The sequence below is a fragment of the Acomys russatus genome, chromosome 26 (assembly GCF_903995435.1).
Source record: "Acomys russatus chromosome 26, mAcoRus1.1, whole genome shotgun sequence".
Classification (NCBI taxonomy): domain Eukaryota; kingdom Metazoa; phylum Chordata; class Mammalia; order Rodentia; family Muridae; genus Acomys; species Acomys russatus.
In genome coordinates this window covers 30,606,901-30,632,316 of record NC_067162.1, presented here as the reverse complement: position 1 = coordinate 30,632,316, position 25,416 = coordinate 30,606,901, and the positions used below count along the sequence as shown (strand labels likewise).

General features: G+C 52.1%; 1 protein-coding gene across 1 annotated transcript; it reads left to right on the top strand.

Moving 5' to 3' along the window:
- Positions 1 to 1,644: 1,644 nt before the first annotated feature.
- Positions 1,645 to 25,251, top strand: Slc12a4 (solute carrier family 12 member 4). Its single transcript, XM_051169305.1, is given in 25 exon segments — positions 1,645 to 1,818; positions 7,046 to 7,140; positions 8,462 to 8,593; positions 12,938 to 13,084; positions 13,184 to 13,238; positions 14,750 to 14,880; positions 17,177 to 17,418; positions 17,556 to 17,770; positions 18,341 to 18,505; positions 18,620 to 18,718; positions 18,992 to 19,049; positions 19,394 to 19,568; positions 19,938 to 20,056; positions 21,269 to 21,367; positions 21,636 to 21,755; positions 22,089 to 22,193; positions 22,450 to 22,618; positions 23,140 to 23,335; positions 23,450 to 23,619; positions 23,710 to 23,841; positions 23,916 to 24,023; positions 24,608 to 24,792; positions 24,925 to 25,058; positions 25,159 to 25,172; positions 25,174 to 25,251. Coding segments are annotated over 25 exon segments (3,258 nt in total). The 5' UTR covers positions 1,645 to 1,703.
- The last annotated feature ends 165 nt before the right edge of the window (positions 25,252 to 25,416 follow it).

Here is a 25,416-nt window from a genome sequence, read left to right as displayed (position 1 = left end):
AGTGACCTTTTTGTTGATGCCCGAAGGACAGCAATCAGACCATAAGGAGCACTCTAATTCTCCGCCCCCACACACACACTTTTGGGGGGAATGCAGCTTATGGTCCAAAAAATATGGTAGTTATACCTTATATTTTGCTGTATTTCTTATATTTTTTAATTTATTTTTTTGTTTTTTTGAGACAGAGTTTCTCTGTGTAGCCTTGACTATCCTGGACTCGCTTTGTAGACCAGGCTGGCCTCGAACTCATAGCGATCCACCTGCCTCTGCCTCCCAAGTGCTGGGATTAAAGGTGTGCATCACCACCACCTCCTGGCTATTATATTTCTGCTTGCTCGCTTTTTTTTTTTTTTTTTAAGTTTAAAGATAATTATGGTGTGTGTGTGTGTGTGTGTGTGTGTGTGTTTGAACCGCGGCATGCAGGTGTTTGAGGAGGCCAGAGGCATTAGATCTACCAGTGCTGGAGTTACAGGCAGTCCTGAGCTACCTGATGTGGGTGGCGGGAACTGAACTTGGGTCAGCTGGAAGAGCAGCAAATGCTCTTAACAACTGAGCCTTCTCTACAGCAGAGAGTGCAGGATAGGAGAGAGCAGAGTGCAGCTGGAAAGCAGGTGAGGGTGCCGGGAAGAGGAGGCCACGGGTAGCTCAGGAAAGGCTGAGTGGGAAAGGTTAACCGGTGAGCTGCTCCTGGGAGGTCCTAGCAGGCTGGTCCACCAGCACAGTTGTTTGGAGCGGGGAGGTGCCCGGGAGGTGCCCGCTGTCAGAGGGCACAGATCCTAGAGTTAGCCCCTGGTCTAAAGGGTGTCTAAGCCAGAAAGGGGGAAAGAATAGAGATAGACCAGAAAGATGAGCCCTGGAGCTTTCTGATGGTGGTGGGGGGGGTGGGGGGGGGGAAAAGAGGCCAAAAGGACAACCCAGAAAGATAAAAATTCTAAAGTAAAGGCAACTAGATACGTTATCTGTATGTGAAAGAAGTTAACACCAAGAAAGGAAAGGACTTGGGTGCCGGAACCACCAGGAGGTGAGGTTATGAAGGAGCAAGTTCAAATGAGATAGCTGGGCTATCCCGAAGTGTCAAGGCCTACAGTCTTCAGCCACCTCCTGCCTGAGAGGCTGCATCAAGCTGGACTCGGGGTGGAGACTGTAGGTTCAAGAGATTTGGCTACCGGAGATGTGGAGAAGCGATAGAGAGAAATGATGGAAATGGAGCATGTATGCAGGACTGACGAGAGACTTTGGGAGGTTTGGGGTGGGCACTGAGACAACTGGGTGGGTCCTGCCCACATTTCCCGCTAAATAACAGAAAAGTGATTGAGAGCTAATTAGTTTCAGAGCGCAAAGCCAGTGCACCCTGCGCCCCGTCTCACAGTCATAAAAACCCTGAAAGTGGAAACGAGTTTCCCTTTGTAAGTATCGCATCTAGGGCTCAGAGAGGGCAACCCGTCAACCAAAGTCACACAGGAACCCGACCCTCCTCCAGCTTACGGAGTACTCGGTTCCTGGGGTCCTCTAGCTACCTTGCCAACGCCCCTCGAGGAGGAGCCGGCCCGAGCCCCTCCTGCTCCCCGCCCCCGAGGGGCGGCCCGGGGGGCGGGTGGAGGAAGTGAGCGCAGCGGGGTGGAATGCGAGCGGGCGGGGCGGGATAGCCTAGGGCGGTGGGGACAAGCCGGCAAGAGGCCGGGACGGCGGGCTAAGCGCGCGCGATGCCTCACTTCACCGTAGTGCCGGTAGACGGGCCGCGACGCGGCGACTATGACAACCTCGAGGGACTCAGTTGGGTGGACTACGGGGAGCGCGCCGAGCGGGAAGACTCGGACGGTGAGGGTGCGCTCGGCGGGGGCCGTGGCCGGGTCGGGGAGCGTCTACACGGGACTCGCGCCGCCAGACCGCGCGCGCACACGTCCATGCGGGACTCCACTTTTCTTGCACCGCGCTCGCTCAGACCGACGAGTCTTCTCGGTCCGGGACTCCCGGGCCAGGTTGTCCTCCACCCACACACCCCCAGCTCCTCCCCCGAGAGCCGCGGGCGGGGGCTGCAGACGTGGCTGCCTGGGGAGGCCAGCCAGCGGGTGCCTCGCTCTGGCCGGTGCCGAACGCGCGCCCGGGGTCCGGACCAGGTTCAAAGGAAGTCTGGATTGCAGCTCCCTTACTTTCTGTGAATCGCCCCCATCCTCTTGAGAGTCGTCCTCTCTTCCCCTCTGACTCACCGCCCCTCATTTATCCTCTCTCCACCCCTGCCTCCTTGTACACTGGCAGAGTAGGAGCGAAGGGTGTGCTCTCTGAAGGGCCCGTGTTGGCCTTGGTGTAGGTCTGTGGGTATGGCGGGCGTCTGGGGAGCAGTCCCACGGGGCCAGGCTTGTCTAAGGCACTGTACAAGAAGCAACTCGTTTTAATTCTCCCAACCTCCCCCATGGGACAGGCTCTGTTACTCGCACTTAGGAAAGAGTGAAGGGCGGTGGGGGAAGAGTTATGTAACTTTCATTCCCCGTGGGATTCAACCCGGATATGGGAGTGTAGTGCCTTAAACTTAACCTAGGCACTAGGGCTGGTCATGGAGGCGAAACGGGGTTCCTCTTCCAGAGCCCCTTTCTCCATCTTCCATCCCTGGGGGCTCCTCGAGGTCTGGCCTGGCCTTGCCGGAATCCACCCTTGGAATGTGAATTACTGGGGATATGTGTCTGCCCGTGTAGCTGTATAGGCATGCGTAAATGCACGCGTGTAGCAAAGTATCGCAAGGTGAAGGCAGGGTCAGGTCAGGACATCCTCGTGGCTACTCTTTCCAGCAAGGCTGCCAGTGATGAGAGTGGTGCTATGTATGGTTGATAACAAAAGCTTAAGATGTCTTGGACTGACAGTGATAGAAACACGGAGGAAGTGTGTGTTGTGTCAGGTGATGTTCTCAGAGCGTCTCTGGTAGGTCTGTAATGGTGACATGCTTGGGGTCGTCTGCCTCCTGATGTGAATGATGGCCTCATCACCTGTCTGCCGCCTGTCGCTGTGGTATAAGCCAGAGTCACTGGCTGCCAGACGTCATGGAGATTTGTCAGGCTTCACAGCTTTGTGTAAGCAACCCTAGGCCCAATGTCCCTGGCTTCCCCTAGCCTGGTCCAAGGGTTCAGAACGGTTTCCCTCCTTCCCTGGGCCTGGAAGAATGTTTGTCCACAGATGATGTGCTGCTGAACTGCATCCGTGAGATTAGCCTGGACCAGTGGGCAGTGCTGAGCCTTGTCTTTGGCCCCGCCTTGGTCCCTCACAGTGACAGGAGTAACCTGGAGCTATGCTCCCTGCTGGCTGTGCCTTGCCAGATCCCTCTAGGCTAGGCCAGCTCCTCCCACCCCCACCCCCTCTTCTCCTCCTCCTCCTCCTCTTACTCCTTTTCCTCTCGACTGTGGCTGTGTCTGCAGCATGGGGGATACCCTGCACCCTGGTGAGTGATTTTGATGCTTCTTAACAGGTATAGCAAACGGTCAGAGAGCATAGTGTCTTAGGCCCCTGAGCTCTCCTGGGACCCGCCCCTCCCCCCACCCCGCCCAGCTTAAGGCCCTCACCTCCGCTCTGAGGGGCATAAATAGGGCCTACTTATCTAGGTGGCCTGTGGCAGGAGTAGGAAGGTCATGGAAGGGCATTGTAGGTAGATGCCAGGTATATAGGGACGGAAAAATGTCACCCAGGTCACGCCCTACCACTGGGACTTTCACAGTTGCTGGTAGGAATACACCTATGTGTTGCATAGGGAGCCCCAGGCCTGAGTTGTGCTCTCGTTTTCCGCGGTGGGGTCTCAGGTAATGTCTGAAAAGCTTGAGCTCGGCTGGCAGGCAGGCAGGCGTGATGAAACCTGCCCTGGAATTTTTAGAATAGCTGAGCCCAGGGCGGGGTAGATTGAAGTTTAGGGGGAGTACAGACCTGAGGCTCCGCTTAGACCCTCTCATACCCCCAATAACCCTATGGGAGGGGTCCTTAAGTGATGTGTTGTGGAACTCTAAGAAATGGCTGTCTGTGTCCAATGCGTCAGGGAAATCTCTGCCTAACAGAAGATGACAAAGCAGTACAGAGAGAGTAAGCAGGATTTTCTTTTGGGAGGTTGGGGGGTGTCACACAGGGCAAAGAGCAGGAATTCAATCAAAACTGCTGGCCCCCGGAACACCCAGTGGCCAAACTACATATCCCAGAGGTCTTTCCTATGCTAAGGTATGGTGCTGTACCCCATGGTGCTTCCTAAATGGACTGGGGGGGGGGTCTAGAATGTAAAAAGGGAACCCACAGCTCAGTCCCCGTTTGCTGTGATAGACCTGGCCCTCCTCACTAGACAGCCTTGCCTTGCCTTGTTCCTGAAAGGGGTAAATGACATGTACCAGGCAGTAAGGACTAGAGACAGCTTTCAGAAGCCTTCTGAGCCATCTGGGAGTGATAGTTGTAGGGAGGGACAAGGGATCAGATGGGTCACAGAGGGGGACACTGTTGTGCGCCCGGCTTGTTTTTTCCTCTTTTTTTTTTTTTAAACACAACATCTCATGTAACCCAGGCTAGCCTTGAACTTGATGTGCAACTAAGGATGATTTTGAACTTCTGGTTCTCCTGACTCTTAGCATGACAGGCTCAGTTTCATGAAGCACTGGGGAGGAAACCTAGGGCTTTGTGCATACTAGGCAAGCGAGCACTCTACCAACTAAGCTACTTTCCTAGTCCGTCTGGCTTTTTTGTTTGTTTTCACTCTGCACCCCAGGCTGCCCTGGAAACCACTGTGTAGCCTGTATTGACCTTGAACTCAAGCTCTTCCTACCGCAGCCTCCCAGGGGCAAGGATTACAGGCTTTTGCCACCGTACATACCTAGGTCTACAGCAGCGTTTCTTAACCTGTGAGTTGCAAGCCTTGGGGTCGGGGGTGTCTAGCGGGCCATCTCACAGCGGTCACGTCACCTAAGACCATCGAAAAACACACAGATTACATTGTGATTCACAACTAGCAAGATTACAGTTCTGAAGTACCAATAAAAATAATTTTATGGCTGGGGGTCACCACAGGATGAGGAGCTGTATTAAAGGATTGCAGCGTCAGGAAGGTTGAGAACCACTGCTCTACAGCTTCTAGGTAATAGTGCCTTCTTCTCAGAAACACTTAGTGTCTGTAGTGGGACAGCCCGCATTGTATGCATTTAGAATAATTTATATTTATTTCCAGCCTCTCTCCACAAAGGGATCTGAAATATGCAACAAGAAGTGCCTCATGAAAGGATACAGAGAGACAGGGCCAGAGCTGACAATAAATGTTGGCTGCATCTGAGGGTAAATTTAGGAGGATTCCCAGTAGGAAAGGCAGAAAGGGAAGTAAGACAAAATAAAGAGCTGCCATTTTCATTTCTGTTGCTTTGCTCTGGTTTTGTTGTCAGCACTTCTCACAGAATTGTTGTCAAGGCAAATGGTGGTCATGACTGGATTTTGAACATTTCTTGTCCTGAATGAACGTGGAGGTTGCCACTTTAGCAGGGTGTGGTGGGTTGAAATGACTGCTGGCTTTGGCAGTGACCTCTGAGGCAATCTACACTGCCATCAGCTGTGGATCAGAGAGCCAGGTGTTCAGAGCCAGCCACATGGAGCGCCTGTGACCCTACCCTGGGGAGACAGAGCCAGGAGGATCCCTGGGCTTTGCTGGCCAGCCAGTCTTACTGAATTGATGAGCTCCGGGTTTAGTGAGATACCCTGTCTCAAAAAATGAGGTGGAGAGTGAGAAACACACACACCTGATGTTGACCTTGGCCTTACATATGCACACACACACCACACAGACACACACAAAAAGAAAGTGTGTGAGTTGGGCCTGGTGCATACATCTGTAACCCCAACACTTGGGAAGCTGGGGCAGCAGGATTGACACAAATCTGAGGCCAACCTGAGCTACATTTAGACCCTGTCTAGGAGGAGAAGGAGGGGACTGAGAATGTGTTTGCGGCCCAGTGGTAGGGCATTTGACATAGTGCTCCATGAGTGTGTGAGTTTGATCCCAATACACAGCAGAAAGACAAGCTGTGCAGGGTCCTTCCTGGCTGGGAGGTTTCCTACCTGCCGAGGCACATTTTCACCAACCTAACAGGTGAGTGGAAGCCGGAAGAGGCCTCTTAGTTTGTTCTGGAACAAACTGCCGGGATCTGGGAACCAAGAGGCCAATGGGTAACCGCAACAGCATCCAAGCCCCTGCATTGCCTATGTTTAAAGATCCATCGGTGCCCTGGCTTTCCCAAGGGCTGTTTCTGGCTCCTTGGACCCTTGCGAGATTGGCTCCGTCTCCCATCATGCTCTTGGTTGGTTATCCTTCGGGACACCTCTCGCGGTGCATGGTGGGGTAGCTAGCTGGCCCCTCTGTCAGCAGAAGGCACTCTGTATGGTTTCCTCTTCCTAGAGGGCAGAATGGTGCCTTGCACTCTAGATACTCCAGATCCGTGGGAGGAAGGAAGGTGGGGCCTCTGGGTTGGTCATGCCAGGCCCCGCCTCCTCAGTAGGCTCTGCCTCCTCCAGAGGCCCCGCCCTTCATGTACCTTCCTGGGTGCCAATGTGGAGATTTGGAGTCTTCTACTACAGGGAAAGACTACCAGGGATTTGATTTCTGGGTACTTCCTTTATGGCCCTAAATTTAAGATGGCTGACAAGTGTAGGATAAGGAAACAGAGGCCCAACATCTGCATGGTGTGGCTTTCAAAAGCATTTTAGATGGTGTGTGTTTGCAGTTTCTAACCTCTTGGCTGAGATTAAGTGGAGAGCTGTTTTGTGGGTTGGCCTTCTGAGGTGGGGTTTAGGTTGGGGCCCTGAGAGGCAGCAACTCACTGGAATTCTTTTGTTTGTTTGTTTGGTTTTTTGTTTTTCTGAGACAGGGTTTCTCTGTGTAGCCTTGGCTGTCCTGGACTTACTCTGTAGACCAGGCTGGCCTCCAACTCACAGAGATCCACCTGCCTCTGCCTCCCATGTGCTGGGATTAAAGGTGTGCGCCACCACCGCCACTGCCACCGCCACCACCTCCACCTGGCTCTCACTGGAATTCTTTCCCTCTCTACAGGACAGGGTAACCACAGAGAGAACAGCCCTTTCCTTTGCCCTTTGGATGCCTCCAGAGGAAGTGACTACTATGACAGGAACTTGGCACTGTTTGAGGTATGCGGAGAGCCATTCAGGTGTGGTAGGCCGGCAGGGCCTTCTCTGGACCTTTCAACTAAGCAGCAGGTTGCCTTCTCTTCCAGTCCTGTCTGTCCTCCCCGCTTTGCAGCCAGCCAGGCTGTGGCTCTCTTGGCCCTTTAAACTCATATTGCCTTCTCAGACCCACTTGCAACTCTACCTCCATTACCTCTCCAGGGCCATCTACCTTTGCCTTCCGTGCACTCCCTCAGTCCTTCAGCATGGGGACGGCTTCTTTCTCCCTCCATTTCTAGGGCTTCTCCCAGCCCTTGGCTCTGCTCTCTGCTGTGGATAGAACCTTTCTTTGTTTTTGTTTTTGTTTTTTTCCAAGTTGGTTTTACCAACTCCTTTCCCCTCTGGTTACAGACAGAGGCCTGCCTTTCCTCCTGCCTCAGTCCCACTCTGCCCTCTATAGCCACAGGCGCAGTGAGCACGTCTCTGGAAGGGTTCCCAGATTTGTGCCTTTCAACTGGAATTTTTCCTTTCCAGACCCAAGCTGAGAAGTAAGATCTGGGTTTAACATGGTTCAGATTCCTAAACTCTGAACCCTCACATTCATATGCCTCACAGCCAAGTACTGTCGGCATCTCAGTCTCCGTGCACACAAAGGGCTTCCATCGTCACTCGTCACTACCAACCGGGTGCCTCTATATAGGGTCAGAAAGGACCTGACAAAGGCTTAAGACAGTGAGCAGGTGACAAGGGAGAGACTTAGCAGATGCCAGACTCACAGGCCATGGGGGCAGGGAAACCTTGGACCCCTTTAAGCACTAAGTCTTGTGATTGGTCCCCACGTGAAGATGAGAGAGAGAGAGAGAGAGAGAGATATGGAGGGGTATGGGGGGTGCAGACAGACAGAGTGGTGTGTGTGTGTGTGTGTGTGTGTGTGTGTGTGTGTGTGTGTGTGTGTTGATGTTAATCCTAGGGACCCAGTCATAGCTTCAAAGTGGCCAAGCAGGCAGGATGAAGTGTGTGATCTGTCTGCCTGCCAGAAGGGCCTGCCCTTTCTTCTCCCCTGAGGCGGATGATTTTCACAAACGGGCCGGCAGTGATTACAGCCAAGGTAGGGCAGAGAGAAGCAGCCGCTGGGCTGAGCCTTTGAGTGATGCCTTCTGGGGTGTGGTGCCCACACCTGCCCAGTTATCTGGCTTGGGCTTCCCCAGGCAAGAGCTGGGATCAGGTCCAGGCCTGCCTCAGGCCTTGGCACCGGGCCAGCAGGCAAGCTGCTGGCTACACACAGGTAGCCTGCCACTGGCCTGGCCTGGCCCGTTGCCACCTTGCCCCGTGGCTCTGTTTACAGGAGGAGCTGGACATCCGCCCAAAGGTGTCATCTCTCCTGGGCAAGCTTGTCAGCTACACCAACCTCAGCCAAGGAGCCAAGGAGCATGAGGAAGCGGAGAATGGGGAAGGTGCCCGTCGGAGAGCTGCCAAGGTGAGCAAGTCAGTGTCAGCAGAGAAGTCAATGTTGGGAATAGATGTTTTCCTGTGTGGTGCTGAGCACACCAGTGGGTGGTGGGCATGGAAGGTGGGAAGTGAGTGCCTTACACCGAAGGAGGCATCAGAGGCCGAACCAAGTGCTGTGGAGGCGATCCTGAGAGCAGAGGCCAGAGGAGCCTCAAAAGCAACAGAAGGAACAATGGCTCCTTGTACTTGCTTGTCCACATGGGAGACACTGCTTTCAGAGTGAACCCAGGGTCTGGAGTGTTAGTTTTACCAAAAAAAAAAAAAAAAAAAAAAAAAAGCAAAAAGCTTTGAGATAGAAGCCTGGCTAGGTGGTACATACCTGGACACCTTTTATTTATTTATTTTATTATTATTTTGTTTGTTTTGTTTTTCGAGACAGGGTATATCTCTGTGTCGCCTTGGCTGTCCTAACTCACTTTGTAGACCAGGCTGGCCTCAAACTCACAGCGATCTGCCTGCCTCTGCCTCCCAAGTGCTAGGATTAAAGGTGTGCGCCACCATGCCCGGCTGAGATTTTATTTTAGTTTTAAAGACTTATTTATTTATTATTTTACAGTATTCTGTCTCATGTGTACCTGCATGCCAGAAAAGGGCACCAGATCTCATTATAGATGGTCATGAGCCACCATGTGGTTGCTGGGAATTGAACTCAGGACCTTTGGAAGAACAGACAGTAGTGCTTTTAACCTCTGAGCCATCTCTGCAGCACCCCTGGTGATTTTAAAGGAGCTAAAGGCGACAGACTGATTGAGTGTAGCCATTCCGAGAGGCTATCTTGAGCAAATAGCTGTGCTTGGAAGGTGCTGGGGTCTGATCCTGGCTGCAGCAGTCTCCCAAACCAAGGTAATTCCTGGTTGAAGTAGACCAGGTTACCAGCAGCTTTAGACCTGCCTACGCGACACGGGCATTGCTGATGTGGGTCCAGGAGAGAGAGTAAGCTAAGCTAAAGAGTGTCTTTCACCTTCTGCTTATGGAAATCAGCCCGCTCTTCAGAGAGGGCAGCTGCTACCCTGAGGTGGTCTAACACTGACCCCACGTTGTTGTAATTTTGTTGGCATGTCCTGAACTAAAGATATTGATAACTCTGCCTGTCTCTAGCCATCCCTGTCCAGCCCTGTAGGAGATGTCTCAGCCTCCAAACAGTTTGGCTTAGTGCTGGTAGGATTCTCAGACAGTCCCAGGGAGCTGGTGGCTGGGAAGGAAAAAGGCCCCCAAGAAAGGCCTGTGGGAGAGAAGCCTGTTAGTGAGGGGCTCTGGTCCTATGGCTTAATGGGGAACCTGTGAAGATGCTCGGCCTCCCAGTTTACCTGATCCTGGTATTATATTGTGAGAGGGTGGCCCACAGTCCTAGGCCCACTGGCTGATCTGTGGAAGGAGAAGGATTCTAGCCAAATCTGATAGGAAGCTAGGGAGCCATGGGCCTCAGAAAAGAAGGCTTGAAGCAGGCAAGGTGGTCCTCCAGTCAGAGCACGCCAGAACTAAAAGTCAGCTTTTCCTGGCAGCCACTACTGCTCTAACCCAGTGACCTTCTGAGGCTGCCAGGGGTTATTTAGGGATGCAAAAAGCATTTCCGGCCCAGCCCTTCCCCACACTGCCCTTTTCTTACAGTGACTCAGCCTAGGATGGCGGGTAGGAATAGAAACTCTTGCTACTGCCACCATCCAGTAGGTGGTGTCATCTGAGAAGGGCTCCTGGGCCCCAGTAAGGTTTCTCCCACCTGTACAGCCTTGTGCAAGACCATGTGTGGGAGCTGCTGTTCTTGCCCAGGCTCTTTTGAAGATCCTCAGGCCCCAGGCCTGGCCTTAGCTTCAGGGAAGAAGAGGCTTTGCTGGGGTCCTGTGGATGCTCTTAAGACACCACTGCCTGGGGTTGCAGCAGTGTGGCCTCTGCACTTTTCAGCCCCTCGCCTGCCCTTACAGAGTTGAGAAACTGCTTTCTCACTTGCTCAGATCCTGACCTCTTTTCTGTCTGTGGGGCTCCCCCAGACAGGAAGGGACTTTTACAAGGCATTACTCACTCACTGGGTTCAGGAGCACTTTTGGGGGGGACTTGTCAGGCCTGTTGGTGTTAGAATAGTTAACAAGCTCTATATTAATCAGGGTTCTCTAAAGGAACAGAACTGAAATAATAATATACATTATAAACTTATCTAATATAGTATATTAAATGTATAACACTTAAATTAAATAAACATAACTATTTATATTATATATATAAAGGAGGATCTATAGAATGACTTACAGGCTGTGGTCCAGCTAGTCCCACAATGGCTGCCTACTAACAGAAGGTCCAAGAATCCAGTAGTTGTTCAGTCCACGAGGCTGGATGTCTCAGCGGGTCTTTAGCAGATGCCATACTCCCAAAGAAGTAGGCTCTGATACCAGGAAAGGGATGGACTTGCTAGCTAGAGTGAAAGCAAGTAGGCAAAGAGGAAACAGGCTTCTTCCATGTCCTTTTTATAGGCTGCCAGCAGAAGGTATGTCACAGATTTTTTTTTTTTTTTTTTTGAGACAGGGTTTCTCTGTGTAGCCTTGGCCATCCTGGACTCACTTTGTAGACCAGGCTGGCCTCGAACTCACAGCGATCCGCCTGCCTCTGCCTCCCGAGTGCTGGCATTAAAGGCATGCGCCACCACGCCTGGCTTTTTTTTTTTTTTTTTTTTTTTTTTTTTGAGACAGGGTTTCTCTGTATATCCTTGGCTTGGCTATCCTGGACTCACTTTGTAGACCAGGCCGGCCTTGAAATAACACAACAACCCACCTGCCTCTGCCTCCCAAGTGCTAGGATTAAAGGCTTGCGCCACCAGCCCTGGTGGTATGTCTCAGATTAAAGGTGGATCTTCCTACCTCAAAGATTAGAAGTGAGTCTTCCCACTTCTTATGATTTAGTAAAGGGGGGTGGGGAAGTGGGGCATAGTAACACATGCCTTTAATCCCAGCACTTGGGAGGTAGAGGCAGGTGAATCTCTGTGAGTTAGAGACCAGCTTAGTCTATATAGTGAGTACAGGACAGTGAGGGCTGTTACATAGAGAACCCCTGTCTCAAAACAAAGCAAAACAAAACAAAATAAGACAAAGGGGGGAAAAATCCCTCACAGATGTGCCCAGCCATTTGGCTCTTAGTTAATTCCAGATGTAGTAGACCAGCAAACTGGTATATATTCCAGAGGAATGTAGTTCAAAGTTGGGACTGGCAGGGAGGTGAAGGAGGCAAGGAGTCAGGCTGGACTACATGCCCCACACTCCATTAGCAGTAGTGCGAAAAGATTTTCAATAGGGATCATGGGATTGGACCTGGTTTTTAGAGTGGAGAGGTTGGCAGGCATGGGCGGTGCCACCCAGTGTCACTGGTATCCTGGTGCAAGATTGGTATGTAGCAGGCAGTGCCAGGGCAGCAGGAGGCAGGACTTCCGTCTACTTGAGCTGGAGATGGAGAGTTAGAGGGGGAGGGACAGGGACAATGCTTTGAGCTTTGGCTTGGGTGATGGAGGCCTGCCAGGGAGAAGATCAGAATGTGACTATCTTTCCACCTGGCAGAGGTTAAGGCGAAATTGGAAACCAGCTGTGGTAGTACACACCTGTAATCTCAGCACCCAAGAGGCTGAGACAGGAGGGTTGCCACAAGTTTGAGGCCAGCATGGTTTACATAGTGAATCCCAGGCTAGCCTGACAATGGGCGAGACTCTGCCTCAAAAAGCAAAAGGGAAGAGAAGGGAACCAGAAGTAGCGGTGTATGCCTGTAATCCTTACACGCAGGAGCCTGAGGCCTGAAGGTCATCGAAAGTTCAAGGCCTGCCTAGTCTACATAGAGAGTTCCAGGCCAACCAGGACTATCCAGGACCTTATCTCAAAAGCAAATGAACAAAAACAACAGACGAGAAGGAGGAAATACTTTGGTGTGGGAGAAGAGCTAAGGTTTTGAATTCTAAGCATAAGGTTTAGAAGCTACCTACAGGACAAGAATGAGGTGCTGTCCATTGAGATGGGTCAGTGAGTAAAAGTGCTTAACTTGAGGCATGAGCCTAAGGGCCTGAGTCTGAGAGAGCTGATGCTGAGCCTTGTCCTCTGACCACCACACACACACTGTGGCATGTATGTGCCACACCCACACACATGGAACAGTAATTACAAAGAAGGAAACAGGTCTCATCTCTTCCTGTGGGAGAGCCTGGAGAGATATCCTAGCATCCACTCCAAACTCCTGTGCTCCACTGAACCCCAGGTATAGAGGCTGCTGCGTGACTAGGGCCCCCTCCCGTGGCACACCTGGACCTCTCTGATGCTGTGTGCCCCTGCTCCTCCTGTCCACTTAGGCACCCAGCATGGGCACCCTCATGGGAGTGTACCTGCCCTGCCTGCAGAATATCTTCGGGGTCATCCTCTTCCTGCGGCTGACCTGGATGGTGGGCACGGCCGGCGTGCTGCAGGCACTCCTCATCGTCCTTATCTGCTGCTGCTGTGTGAGTGTCGCTGTGGGCGGGAGCTGGGCTGGGTGTGGGGCGCCCTGCTTCACGGAGCCCACCCAGCTGAGCTGCTCATCCAGGTCTTCCTTCCTATAGACCCTGCTGACGGCCATCTCCATGAGTGCCATCGCCACTAATGGGGTGGTTCCAGGTGAGTAACAAGGAACACGCCTTAGAGTCCCCTGGATCTGCCTGCTGTGATCCATTATTCCTCCTCCCCTGGCAGTTTTCTGGTAGGGTCTCAACCTTGACTGTAAGACAGTGCCTCCTAGGAGCTTTCCTGCTCAACTGAATTTGAAACTGCTGTGGTGTGTTTTGTTAATATAAAAAGTAGTGTATCCGGCAGGGCTGGAGAGATGGCTCAGAGGTTAAGAGCATTGGCTGCTTTTCCAATGGTCTTGAGTTCAATTTCCAGCATCCATATGGTGGCCCATAGCCATCTATAATAAGATCTGGTGTCTTCTTCTGGCATGCAGGTGTACATGCAGACAGAACACTGAATACATAATAATTAAATCTTTAAAAAAAAAAAAAGTAGTATATCCTTCCCAAAAAAGAACAAAGAAAGAGCAATGCATATTTACCATGAGAGAGTTTAAAGGGACAGGAAACAGAATAGAAAACCAAAAACACTGATAACCTCAGCAGGCTGAGTTCGTTACTGCTGCTGACTTTTTGAAGGTAAAACAAAGTATTAGTCTCTCTGTATATATATATATATACAGTTCATATTTCCCATATAAATGTACATACATATGTGTATGTATTTTCCAAATTTAGAAATTTTCTTCAAAGCAGGTTATCTATGCTAGGATATAACCAGTTTATGGAATAGTCTCCTATTTGTGGATTCTTCTTTTTCAACATTGTTATTTCATTTTTCTGTTGTTTGGTTGGTTTTTGTTTTTGTTTTTTGGTCATCTGAGGGGTCTTACTATGTAGCCCTGGCTAGCCTGAAACTCTATGTAGACCATGCTGGTTCTGAACCTGAAAATGATCGTGCTTCTGCCTCCTAAGTGCCGAGATTACAGCATGTGCCATTACATCAGCCTTTTAGCCTCGCCCCACCCCGCAAGACAGGGTTCTCTGTGTAGTCCTGGCTGTCCTGGAACTTGATAGACCAGACTGGCCTCAAACTCACAGAGATCTGCCTGCCTCTGCCTCCCGAGTGCTGGGAGTAAAGGCGTGTGCCACTGTCACCCGGCCTTCAGCCTTTTTTCCCCTCCTCTCCACTATTGTAACACTATTGTCACGAACAGTCCGGAACACCCTTGATGCTTCTTTTTGGGAGTCCTAGAAGTAGGGTTGCAACATAAAAGAAATTGACCCTTTTTGTATTTTTTTGATGTATATTACTAGATTTTTTTTTTTTCACCAGACAGGCTTTTAACAGCAGTATTGGGTCACTCTTGTCTCTGTTTTCTCTTACTTTGGGGTCCAGTGTTGACTGCCGGCTTTCTAGGGGTGCTAGATTCTAACAGAAGCAAAAGCTCGGCAGGTCTGTGATGAGTCACGAGGCTAGAAGCCAGACAAGACACCGATTCTGTTCTGGTCTTTTAAAGAGAAGAGCAGCCTGTCCTTTGGGGTGGCTGTGAAGGTTTGCTCTGAGGGAGCTGTCACTGAAGAATTAGTCTTGACCGGTGTACACTTCCCCCATTACAGCTGGTGGCTCCTACTTCATGATTTCCCGGTCACTGGGACCAGAATTTGGAGGTGCCGTGGGCCTGTGCTTCTACCTGGGGACGACATTTGCAGCAGCCATGTATATCCTCGGGGCCATTGAGATCCTGCTGGTGAGTTGGGCTAATCCCCAGTCGACCCTCGTTGTGTCCAGTCTCTGTAGTCTCTAGAAGCTGTTGCTACTTCTCTCATCCCTGGCCAGAGTCTGGGGTTCAGGGTCATTGCTCAGATCTGTGTTTTACCCCCACCCCCATTACACCTGTGCTGGTTTTGCCCAACCAGGGATGAGGCCTGGTTGCCTTCACCTGGGCCGGGATGTTTCTTCTACTGAACACTTGTTTTGGGGCATGACAGGGGGTCTATGAAGTGTTGGATTGGGCTGAGTGACAGATCTTGATAGTGACAGAAAGATTGCCTCCTAGCCTCTTGTGGTTCCTAACAAGCTCTGTCTCCCTTTGATTCTATGCCAGGGTCCTTTAGATGTATTTCTCCTTGTCCTTAAGTCAGAGTGGACAGCCATGGACTGCCATCTGGAGGCCCTTGAGTCCAATGGGTGCTGTCTCAGACCCAGCTCCCTACTTACCAGCGAATAGCCTCGGCCAATGGGAGAGAGGCCTTGTGGGAAATGTGGCAACATGAGGAGAGTGGCACAGGGTGACAGGTGCAGACCCAGGGAAGAGATGCATAGAGACACTGCGCAGCACAGCCAACCAGAAGCCAGGACCTTTTGCCTAGATCTTCTTAATTCTTATTTTCTATTTCTCATATTTCTCTTGTGTTATTTGGAATTCTGTAAGGAACTGTGTCCCTTCTCCCCAGCGTATTGGTTTATTTTACCATGTAATTATATGGGCTTCTGGAGGTTTATTTTGTTCTCTGGGTTATTGGGTATAATCCAATACTATCATTTTGTTGCTCAAACTGTTCTGTCTTGGCTGTTCTTCCACTGGTTGGCACCTGTGTCTGTAGCTCTTTTTTCTACTTTCTTTCCCTTTCCTGTCTTTGAATAGTGCTTTTGTTAAACTGTAATATACATGGCAAGCAATTCACTACCCATCCAAAAGGGTACAACTCAGGGGCCAGTGAAATGGGCTAGTGCAACCAAGCCTAATGACCTGAGTTCAATCCTCAGGACCCACATGGTGGAGGGTAAGAACTGACTCCTGTAAGTTGTCCTCTGACAGAGCCGGGCATGGTGGTGCATGCCTTTAATCCCAGCACTCGGGAGGCAGAGGCAGGCGGATCGCTGTGAGTTCGGGGCCAGCCTGGTCGACAAAGTGAGTCCAGGATGGCAAGGCTACACAGAGAAACCCTGTCTCAAAAAACCAAAAAAAAAAAAAAAAAAAAAAGTTGTCCTCTGACCTACACACCTGTGCTGTGGCTCATGCATGCTCCCCAACCACTCAGGGGCGGTGGTGGCACACGCCTTTAATCCCAGCAGAGGCAGAGTCAGGTGGGTCTCTGCGAGTTCAAGACCAGCCTGGTCTACAGAGTGAGTTCTGGGACAGCCAAAGCTACACAGAGAAACCCTATGAAAAACGAAAACAAACAAACAAATAAATGTACATTCAGGAGGCAGAGGCAGGACATTATAAATTTGAAGTCAGCCTGACATAGCAAAGCCTATGCAGGATGTGGAGGTGCCACCTTTAATCCTAGTACTCAAGAGGTAGAGACTGGTGGTTCTCTGTGAGTTCAAGGCCAGCGTGGTCTACATAATGAGTTCTAGGCCAGCCAGGGCTACATAGTGAGATGCTGTTAAGACGAAAAAGGAGGGCCAGGTGTGGTGGCACACACCATTAATCCCAGCACTCGGGAGGCAGAGGCAGGTGGATCGCTGGAGTTTGAGGCCAGCCTGGTCTACAAAGCAAGTCTAGGACAGTCAAGGCTACAGAGAGAAACCCTGTCTCAAAAACAAAACAACAACAACAAAAACAACAACAAAACAAAAAACAAAAAAACAAAAAAAAAGAAAAGAAAAAGAAGAGGAAGGAGGAGGAGGAAAGTTTACAAGTTACCCATAGGGAACTAAACGTTGCCAGAATCAGTTTAGACTGTCTTCATTACGCTAAGAGAAACTTGATTGGTATCATTCTCCCTTCTCCACGACCCTTAGCTGACACTACTCTATGGTCTCTCTGTGGGTTTGCTTCTCTGGACATCTTGTTTGTTTGTTTGTTTTCGAGACCGTGTTTCTCTGTGTCGCCTTGGCTGTCCTGGACTCTCTCTGTATAGCAGGCTGGCCTTGAACTCACAGAGATCCACCTGCTTTTAGCTCCCAAGTGCTGGGATTAAAGGCGTGTGCCACCCCCTGCCCGGCTGTAGACACACTTTTAAAAGAAAACCAAAATGACAGGTTTCGCTACCCAAATAGAAGGTTGGAGCTAGATTTCTGTCTTCTTGTTTCAGACCTACATCGCCCCGCCAGCTGCCATCTTTCACCCATCAGGCACTCATGACATGTCAAGTGCCACCTTGAATAATATGCGGGTGTATGGGACCATTTTTCTGACCTTTATGACCCTGGTGGTGTTTGTTGGTGTCAAGTATGTGAACAAATTTGCCTCGCTGTTCCTGGCCTGTGTGATCATCTCCATCCTTTCCATTTACGCTGGAGGCATTAAGTCTATTTTTGACCCTCCCTTGTTTCCGTAAGTAACTAAGGCATTTGTCCAGCCATTGCATTGACATCCTTTCTAAGTATTTGGTGCTCTGTGTCCCTCAGATTGCTGGGTGGGAACAGGCTAGGGCTCCAGATGAGCAGGATCCAGCACTTCTCTTCCTCCAGGGTGTGTATGCTGGGCAACAGGACCCTGTCTCGGGACCAGTTTGACATCTGTGCCAAGACAACTGTGGTGGGCAATGAGACAGTGGCCACTGGGCTTTGGACTTTCTTCTGCCACAGCCCCAACCTTACTGCTGACTCCTGTGACCCCTACTTCCTGCTCAACAATGTGACAGAGATCCCTGGCATACCTGGGGCAGCTGCTGGCGTGCTCCAGGGTAGGTCCTCCCTCCCGCCTCCTAAACCTCACACCCCCCAGCCCCAGCCCCAGCCGCAGCCCACAGGCTGAGCAGGAAAGCAGAGCACAGAGCTGTCCTTGTGTGCTCAGATTAGGGGGTGTGTGGGGAGACAGGCAGGTTTGGCTGCTTTCCCCTACTCAGCAGTGTCCTTTCAGCCTGGCTCCTTGTGGGTGAATTTGGGGTGAGTGGAGCCTGTTTGGCCAACATCCCAGGCCTGCTGCAAACCCTATAAAGTTTTGGCATCCCCTCTTTCCTGGCTACCAGCCCCTGATGCTGTGGGGGATGGTCCCAGAAGAGTCATAAAGGGCCTCTGTCTGGGAGTCAGGCAGTCGTGAGACCCAGCATGATGGAGGTTCAGTCACCTTTATCTGTTACAATTCTAGCAGGACGCCTTCCTCTCTGCCCAAAGCAGTCCTGTAGCAGACACCATAGTTACTGTGCTCAGGCTGTCCCCAGAGCTTCCTTGCATCTGTAGGATCCTGCTGGGCCGCTCCAGTCCTCCCTGGGGTCGTTAGTGGTGCTCTGGCAGTAATGTCCCTGCTTCTACAGAGAACCTTTGGAGTGCTTACCTGGAGAAGGGCGAGGTCGTGGAGAAGCATGGGCTGCCCTCCACAGATACCCTTGGCCTAAAGGAGAGCCTGTCCCTGTACGTGGTGGCTGACATCGCCACATCCTTCACTGTGCTGGTTGGCATCTTTTTCCCTTCTGTAACAGGTAAGGTCTTCATGCCCACACACTTAGTCCCACCCCCAAATCCTGGAGAATCCCTGAAGGACTCTTGTCTGTTTTTTGTTTTTTGTTTTTTGTTTTTTTGTTTTTTTTTTTGAGGCATCATGGCTGGCTCAAACCGCTCCGGGGACCTCCGTGATGCCCAGAAGTCTATCCCAGTTGGGACCATCCTGGCTATTGTCACCACTTCACTTGTGTGTATCCTTTCCCAGGCAAGGTGGGGAAGCTGTCAGAAGGTGCTTCTCTGTACATAAGTTGCCAGACTGTGTGCAGACACACCACACACATGCAAGCACAAGTACCTAATTCCCTTGTGAACCTGCACACAGTTGAGAATATGCATGTGTACACCATGGGACCCTCTGATGTCTGCAGGTCAAGGCTATGGCTATGAAGATCACCAGGGTGCTGTGTGGGGAGTGAGTTGGGGCTACAGTGTGGTAGAATCCTAGCCTCCTTAACACAGCCCAGACTTCAGCAGTGTGATTCTCTTTGGCGCCTGCATCGAGGGCGTGGTGCTCCGGGACAAGTGAGTGAGCTGTTAACCTCTCCCTGTCAGCTTTTCCTGTCCTCACTGCAGCCCATCCCCCAACCGCCCATGGTCCCACACATGTCAGGCAGTCGACTTCCAGTAACAATCTGCATAACCAGTAACTTTGGCTTCTGAGATGACAGTGACATTAAGATCAAGGGTGAGATAAAAGGCAAAGATAGAAGGTTAAGGGGCTGGCAACTGGTCTCCACTTAAAAGTTAGAGCCTTGCCTCTCCACCTTTGTTTCTGACCCCTGACACCCCTTTACTCTGGGGGGGGGCCCTATCCAGAGCTCGGAGGGCTTCTTACCAGGAACATGGTCCGCGCCTGGCCTCTGCAGGTATGGTGATGGCGTCAGCAGGAACCTCGTGGTGGGCACCTTGGCCTGGCCTTCACCTTGGGTCATCGTTGTTGGCTCCTTCTTCTCAACCTGTGGTGCTGGCCTCCAAAGCCTCACTGGAGCACCACGTTTATTGCAAGCCATTGCCAAGGATAACATCATCCCCTTCCTCCGGGTAAGGCCTGCGTGCCCCATGGCCTTGATGCTCTTGGCCCCTCATCCCGGAAGGGGAGAGACAGGTTCAGATGCTGCGTGGTTTGCCTACAGTGGCCCAGGCCTTGGCAGTGATTTAGAAGGAGCTACTGAGAGCTTCTCCGGCCCTGTTTGCTGTTAGCAATGTTGTTCAAACCCACAATGCTCCTGGTTTGTCTATGCTTCATCCAAAGCAGAGGGACCCAGAGAAGTGGAGTCAGGAAAATGTGTGACTCCATAAGGATATAGGCATGGGACTGGGACCAGAGGGATGATGGGAAATAGGTGGTGGCTTTAGGGAAGATGTGGGTAGCGGCTGTGGTAGGATCAGCTCCTTTTCTGGTGCCTGCAGGTGTTTGGCCATGGGAAAGCGAATGGCGAGCCAACGTGGGCGCTCCTTCTAACAGCACTCATCGCTGAGCTGGGCATCCTCATCGCCTCCCTTGACATGGTGGCCCCGATTCTGTCCATGTGAGCCAAGGGATGGGCAGTCTTGGGGAAACCTCCCAGCGATCCTGTCTGGTGTCTAGGGTGCCCCTGGGAGATCAGCTGGGCTAAGTGAGGGAGCTGGCAGGGCTGTTTACCCTAATTTCAGAAACCAGCCTGGTACATCCCCAGAGGCTGAAAAAAACCAGCAGCAGACCCTAAGCTCCATGGTAGGAACCTACCTGGAGTAGAAGGCCGGCAGATGCCCACCGTGAACAGGGCAAGCCCCTGGTCTGCTGCCTTACGAAAGCCAGTATGCCCCCCCTCACCATGCTAAAGGTCTGTAAGCTGAGAAAATGAGTGCTATTGCCTTTAGCGGTGGTCAACATGGTCCCTAGGGATCCCCGAGGCTTCGTTTCTATATTCACCTCTGCCCATGTTGGAGTCCTCACCGTTCCACTCCGTGGATGGTTATCCTTTACTTGTTCAGTTATGAAGGTCTATACTTCACTTCCCACTCAGTGTAGAGACCTGACTGGCAGCCTTCCTCCTGAGCAGCTTTAAACCCTCCCCCGAGCCAGGCCTGTCTTGTCAGAGGCCTTGTCTTCCCACTCACCACTCCCCACAGACATTCACACCTCAATCTTTTGTTGCCGTGGGCAGCTGGAGTGGTGGCTCTCTTGTCTAAGCTAAAGGAAATGGTTCATCCTTTGTCATGTAGCTCTTGCTGACACTCCCTTGTTGGGACTTAATCCCCAGTGGGGTTCCTGCACCCCTTCTTTACCCTTCAAGGATGGCTTTTGATGCCCTGTCCCCTCAGTCCTCAGCCCACCTTGGCCATGTTGTGTCTCCCACATGCAGCACAGCATCCCATCTCTCACCCTCAAAACAAAACGACGTGGTCCTTGTCATATTTTCCTGGCTTTACTCCATGACCTCCAGGCGCTTGACAGCCCCCAGCTGACTTATCCGGGCCACGGGCTTACACAGCATCTGGTCACCTGTCACACTGAGCATTCCCTGGCACTCCTCGGCATTGTCCTGTCCCCACTCTCCACTCGTTATTCCTGGACTTTGTCCCTTTGTCACTCCCTTCTGCTGGTGAATACTTACCCACCCCCTGTCACTTGGCTCTGGGGATGCCTTCTTAGTACTGCTGTCTCCATCAGGCCATAGGAGTGGGTGCAGGGGGAAGCCATGGTGTAGCCTGAGGTACGAAGGAAGCAGTTCTGCACCAACTGCCTCCTGGTACCGCAGGTTCTTTCTGATGTGTTACCTGTTTGTGAACTTGGCCTGTGCTGTGCAGACACTTCTGAGGACCCCCAACTGGAGGCCCCGGTTCAAATACTATCACTGGTGAGTGCCTGCTAGAGTAAGTCCCTAGGGCAATTCCCCCACCCTCACCCCCACCCCCCATATTGGTGGTATTGGAGAAGCGACAAACCCTACTCTGGAGGAAGTCTGAGTTTCTTTGCTCTTGAAACTCTGAGGCGGGAGATGGTCAGAATGGACACTTGACCTGCTTCACACAGCCAGCTTGTGACGTGGGACCTGTAAGGGCCACCAGAGTATGGGCAGGCTATGACCTGGATTTCTGGTTCTCATCCTCTCATCTCTGGCCCAGGACATTGTCTTTCCTAGGTATGATTCTCTGCCTGGCTCTTATGTTTGTCTCCTCCTGGTACTACGCTCTGGTTGCCATGCTCATTGCAGGCATGATCTACAAGTACATCGAATACCAAGGGTGAGTGAAGGGCTGCTGTCCGGCCTGCTGATGGCTTGTATGGCGCTGTAGGTGTCTAGTTGAGCAGTTAGGATGGTCTGAGCATTGGATTGGCAGAGGCAGGCTAGGCCAGCTTTGCTTCTGCCATTGATGCTGGGGCTGTGCTTGGGGGCTGTGGCTCAGGGCCTGCTCTTCCTCCTGCCCATGTTCACAGAGAAATAAATGCCTGGGTAAAGGGTTAGGACTGTAGCTCACTAGTCAGGTACTCACTTGAGGGCGTGAAAGGGAAGGGAGGGAGGCAGGGAAGTCTGTGGGTGGGACCAGGGGCTCAGTGCCTTGTGGTGACATCTACAGGGCTGAGAAGGAGTGGGGCGATGGGATTCGAGGCCTGTCCCTGAGTGCTGCACGCTATGCACTGTTGAGGCTGGAAGAAGGGCCTCCTCACACCAAGAACTGGCGGTGAGTTCACGCCCAGGCCCTCCCGGGGTTCCCAGGGAACACTGGAGCTAAGGGTACTCTACTTCTCCCTAGGAGATGGCAAAAGGTACCTTCTTGCTTGTTGAGCCCTTGCGTCTGTGCTACCCAAACTTGTGGGAGTCGGCTGCATTCTGAGAGAGGCCAGGCCCTCCCCTCAGGCCGCCTGACTGTCTGCCCGCTGCAGGCTGAGAGAGGCCAGGCCCTCCCCTCAGGCCGCCTGACTGTCTGCCCGCCGCAGGCCTCAGCTCCTGGTGCTGCTGAAGCTTGATGAGGACCTCCACGTGAAGTACCCCCGGCTCCTCACCTTCGCCTCCCAGCTGAAGGCCGGGAAGGGCCTGACGATCGTTGGTTCTGTCATTCAGGGCAGCTTCTTGGAGAGCTATGGCGAGGCTCAGGCCGCTGAGCAGGTAACGGCCGGGGGTGGGGAGACAGCTTAGCCAGGTCAGCATGTCTGGGATACAGTAGGCATATAGGAGAGCACCTAACCAGTCTTCATCACTGTGGCCGGCCGGATGGAGAACACTGTCACCATCTTCGCTTGACTTAAGTATAGTTGTCCCACCTTGAAAGTGTGGCCTATGGGCTGGCAAAACACCCCAGTGGGTATAGGCACTCATATACTCATATAGGCCTAATGAGCTAAGTTTAATTCCCAAATCCTATAGTGTCAGGCAAGAGACCACTCCCAAGAGTTTGTCTTTTGACTTCCATATGATGTAATATGCTTGCATTGCATTCTCATTCACACGTGCACTCGCGCACACACGCACGCACGCGCACACACACACACACTAAAATTCAGAGAACATGACCTATGTGGGCAGCTTGCTCCAAGGTTTCCCCTCTGAACCCCAGAGTTCTGGTAGGGATCCCAGTTCGGGTGGAAATTGGTGGGCCTTGCCTCTTGATGCTCTTGTATTCCCCACAGACAATCAAGAACATGATGGAGATTGAGAAAGTAAAAGGCTTCTGCCAGGTAGTGGTGGCCAGCAAGGTCCGAGAGGGGCTGGCCCATCTCATCCAATCTTGTGGCCTAGGCGGCATGAGACATAACTCCGTGGTGCTGGGCTGGCCTTACGGCTGGCGACAGAGTGAGGACCCACGTGCCTGGAAGACCTTTATTGGTGTGTGAGGGTCTGGCGTCTAAGCTGGGCCAGGGACCAAGGGCCAGGGTTAAAGTGAGGTGGCAGAGACCAGAGGGTCACAGGCTGGCAGTCAGCAGTGCCCCTCCTCCCTAGACACTGTGCGCTGTACCACAGCTGCCCACCTGGCCCTGCTGGTGCCAAAGAACATAGCTTTCTACCCCAGCAACCACGAGCGCTACCTGGAGGGCCACATTGACGTGTGGTGGATCGTGCATGACGGAGGCATGCTTATGCTTTTGCCCTTCCTGTTACGCCAACATAAGGTGCGCCAGTTGGTCGGGCATGGGTGAGGGCAGCTGGGCTCCTGGGAAGCTGGGTGTGGGTTGACCCAGTCACATGCTCCATCGCCACAGGTCTGGAAGAAGTGCCGGATGCGCATCTTCACTGTGGCCCAGATGGACGACAACAGCATCCAGATGAAGAAGGATCTGGCCACCTTCCTGTACCACCTCCGCCTGGAGGCTGAAGTGGAGGTGGTCGAGATGGTGAGCCGCCTGCCCTGCTCTGTCCCTGAGGATCCCTGGGACCCCTCGGTACTCACTGTGTCCCCTCTCTCCAGCACAACAGTGACATCTCTGCATATACCTATGAGCGCACACTGATGATGGAGCAGCGGTCTCAGATGCTGCGGCAGATGAGGCTGACCAAAACCGAACGGGATCGAGAGGTAAATGGCTGCGTTGCTTCAGGTTTGGGTGAGGGCCCCATCCCGCCTTTAGAGACACTATCTGGTGGAGGTATCAGAGTGACTGGATCTTATCCACAATTCTAGCACTTAAGGAGGCTGAGGCGGGTGGATTCCTGTGAGTTCAAGGCTAGTCTGGTCTTCTAAGTGAGTTCCAGGCCAGCCAAGGCTACATAGCAGGACCCTGTATCAAAAATCAAAACAAACAAAGGCTGGGTGTGGTGGCCTTTAATCCCAGCACTTAGGAGGCAGAGGCAGGTGGATTTCTGTGAGTTCAAGACCAGCCTGGTCTACAAGTGAGTCCAGGACAGTCAGGGCTATACAGAGAAACCTTGTCTTGAAAAACCAAAACAAAAAGAGCCAACCAAACAAAAAAGCATGGTGGCTTATGCCTCTAATTCCAGTACTTAGGAGAATGAGGCAAGAGGCCAGCCTGTCTTAAACTAACAAACAACCCAAACCAGAACCAGTCAGTGGCCATTTCCTAGAGGCAGGGTGGTCATGTTGGACCAGCAAGGCTCCCATTTTCCCAGGGTACCAAGGGTACCTCCTGTGGTTATCCTCAGGCCCAGCTGGTCAAGGATAGGCACTCGGCCCTGCGGCTAGAGAGCCTTTACTCTGACGAAGAGGATGAGTCTGCAGCAGGGGCTGACAAGATCCAGATGACATGGACCAGAGACAAGCACATGACTGAAACCTGGGACCCCAGCCATGCCCCTGAAAACTTCCGGGAGCTGGTACATATTAAGCCGTGAGTACAACCCATGTTGAGGTCTGGAATGGAGGAGGAGTGGGGACAGGCAGGCTGTGCAGATGGGCTGGGGACAAAGACCCCTTTGCTAGGTAATTCTCAGTGGCCTGTGATCGCCTACTTTGTCCCCAGGGATCAGTCCAACGTTCGGCGTATGCACACTGCCGTGAAGCTCAACGAAGTCATTGTCACACGCTCCCACGATGCCCGCCTGGTCCTTCTGAACATGCCTGGACCCCCTAAGAACAGTGAGGGTGATGAGAACTGTATCCTTCTGTGTAGAGGCTGACGGGAGGAAGCCATCCTCTCTTTGAGTGGAAAGTAGCCTTGGTCCCGTGGCTGCCTCCTTGACCCGATACTGTGCAGACATGGAATTCCTTTGAAGTGCTAACTGAGGGCCTTGAACGGGTGCTGTTGGTGCGTGGTGGTGGCCGGGAAGTCATCACCATCTATTCCTGATCCCGGTGGAGTCTTGTGGCCTGGAGTTGGGGTGTGTAGGACAATAGTCCCCAACCCTGCACCTACTTGCCAGTTCTGCTTCACCCAGCCTTGCTTTGGACCAGCTTTGCTAGGTCTCCAGGGAAACTAAGCTTGGGCCTGGCAATGGAAATGGATCCGAGGGCC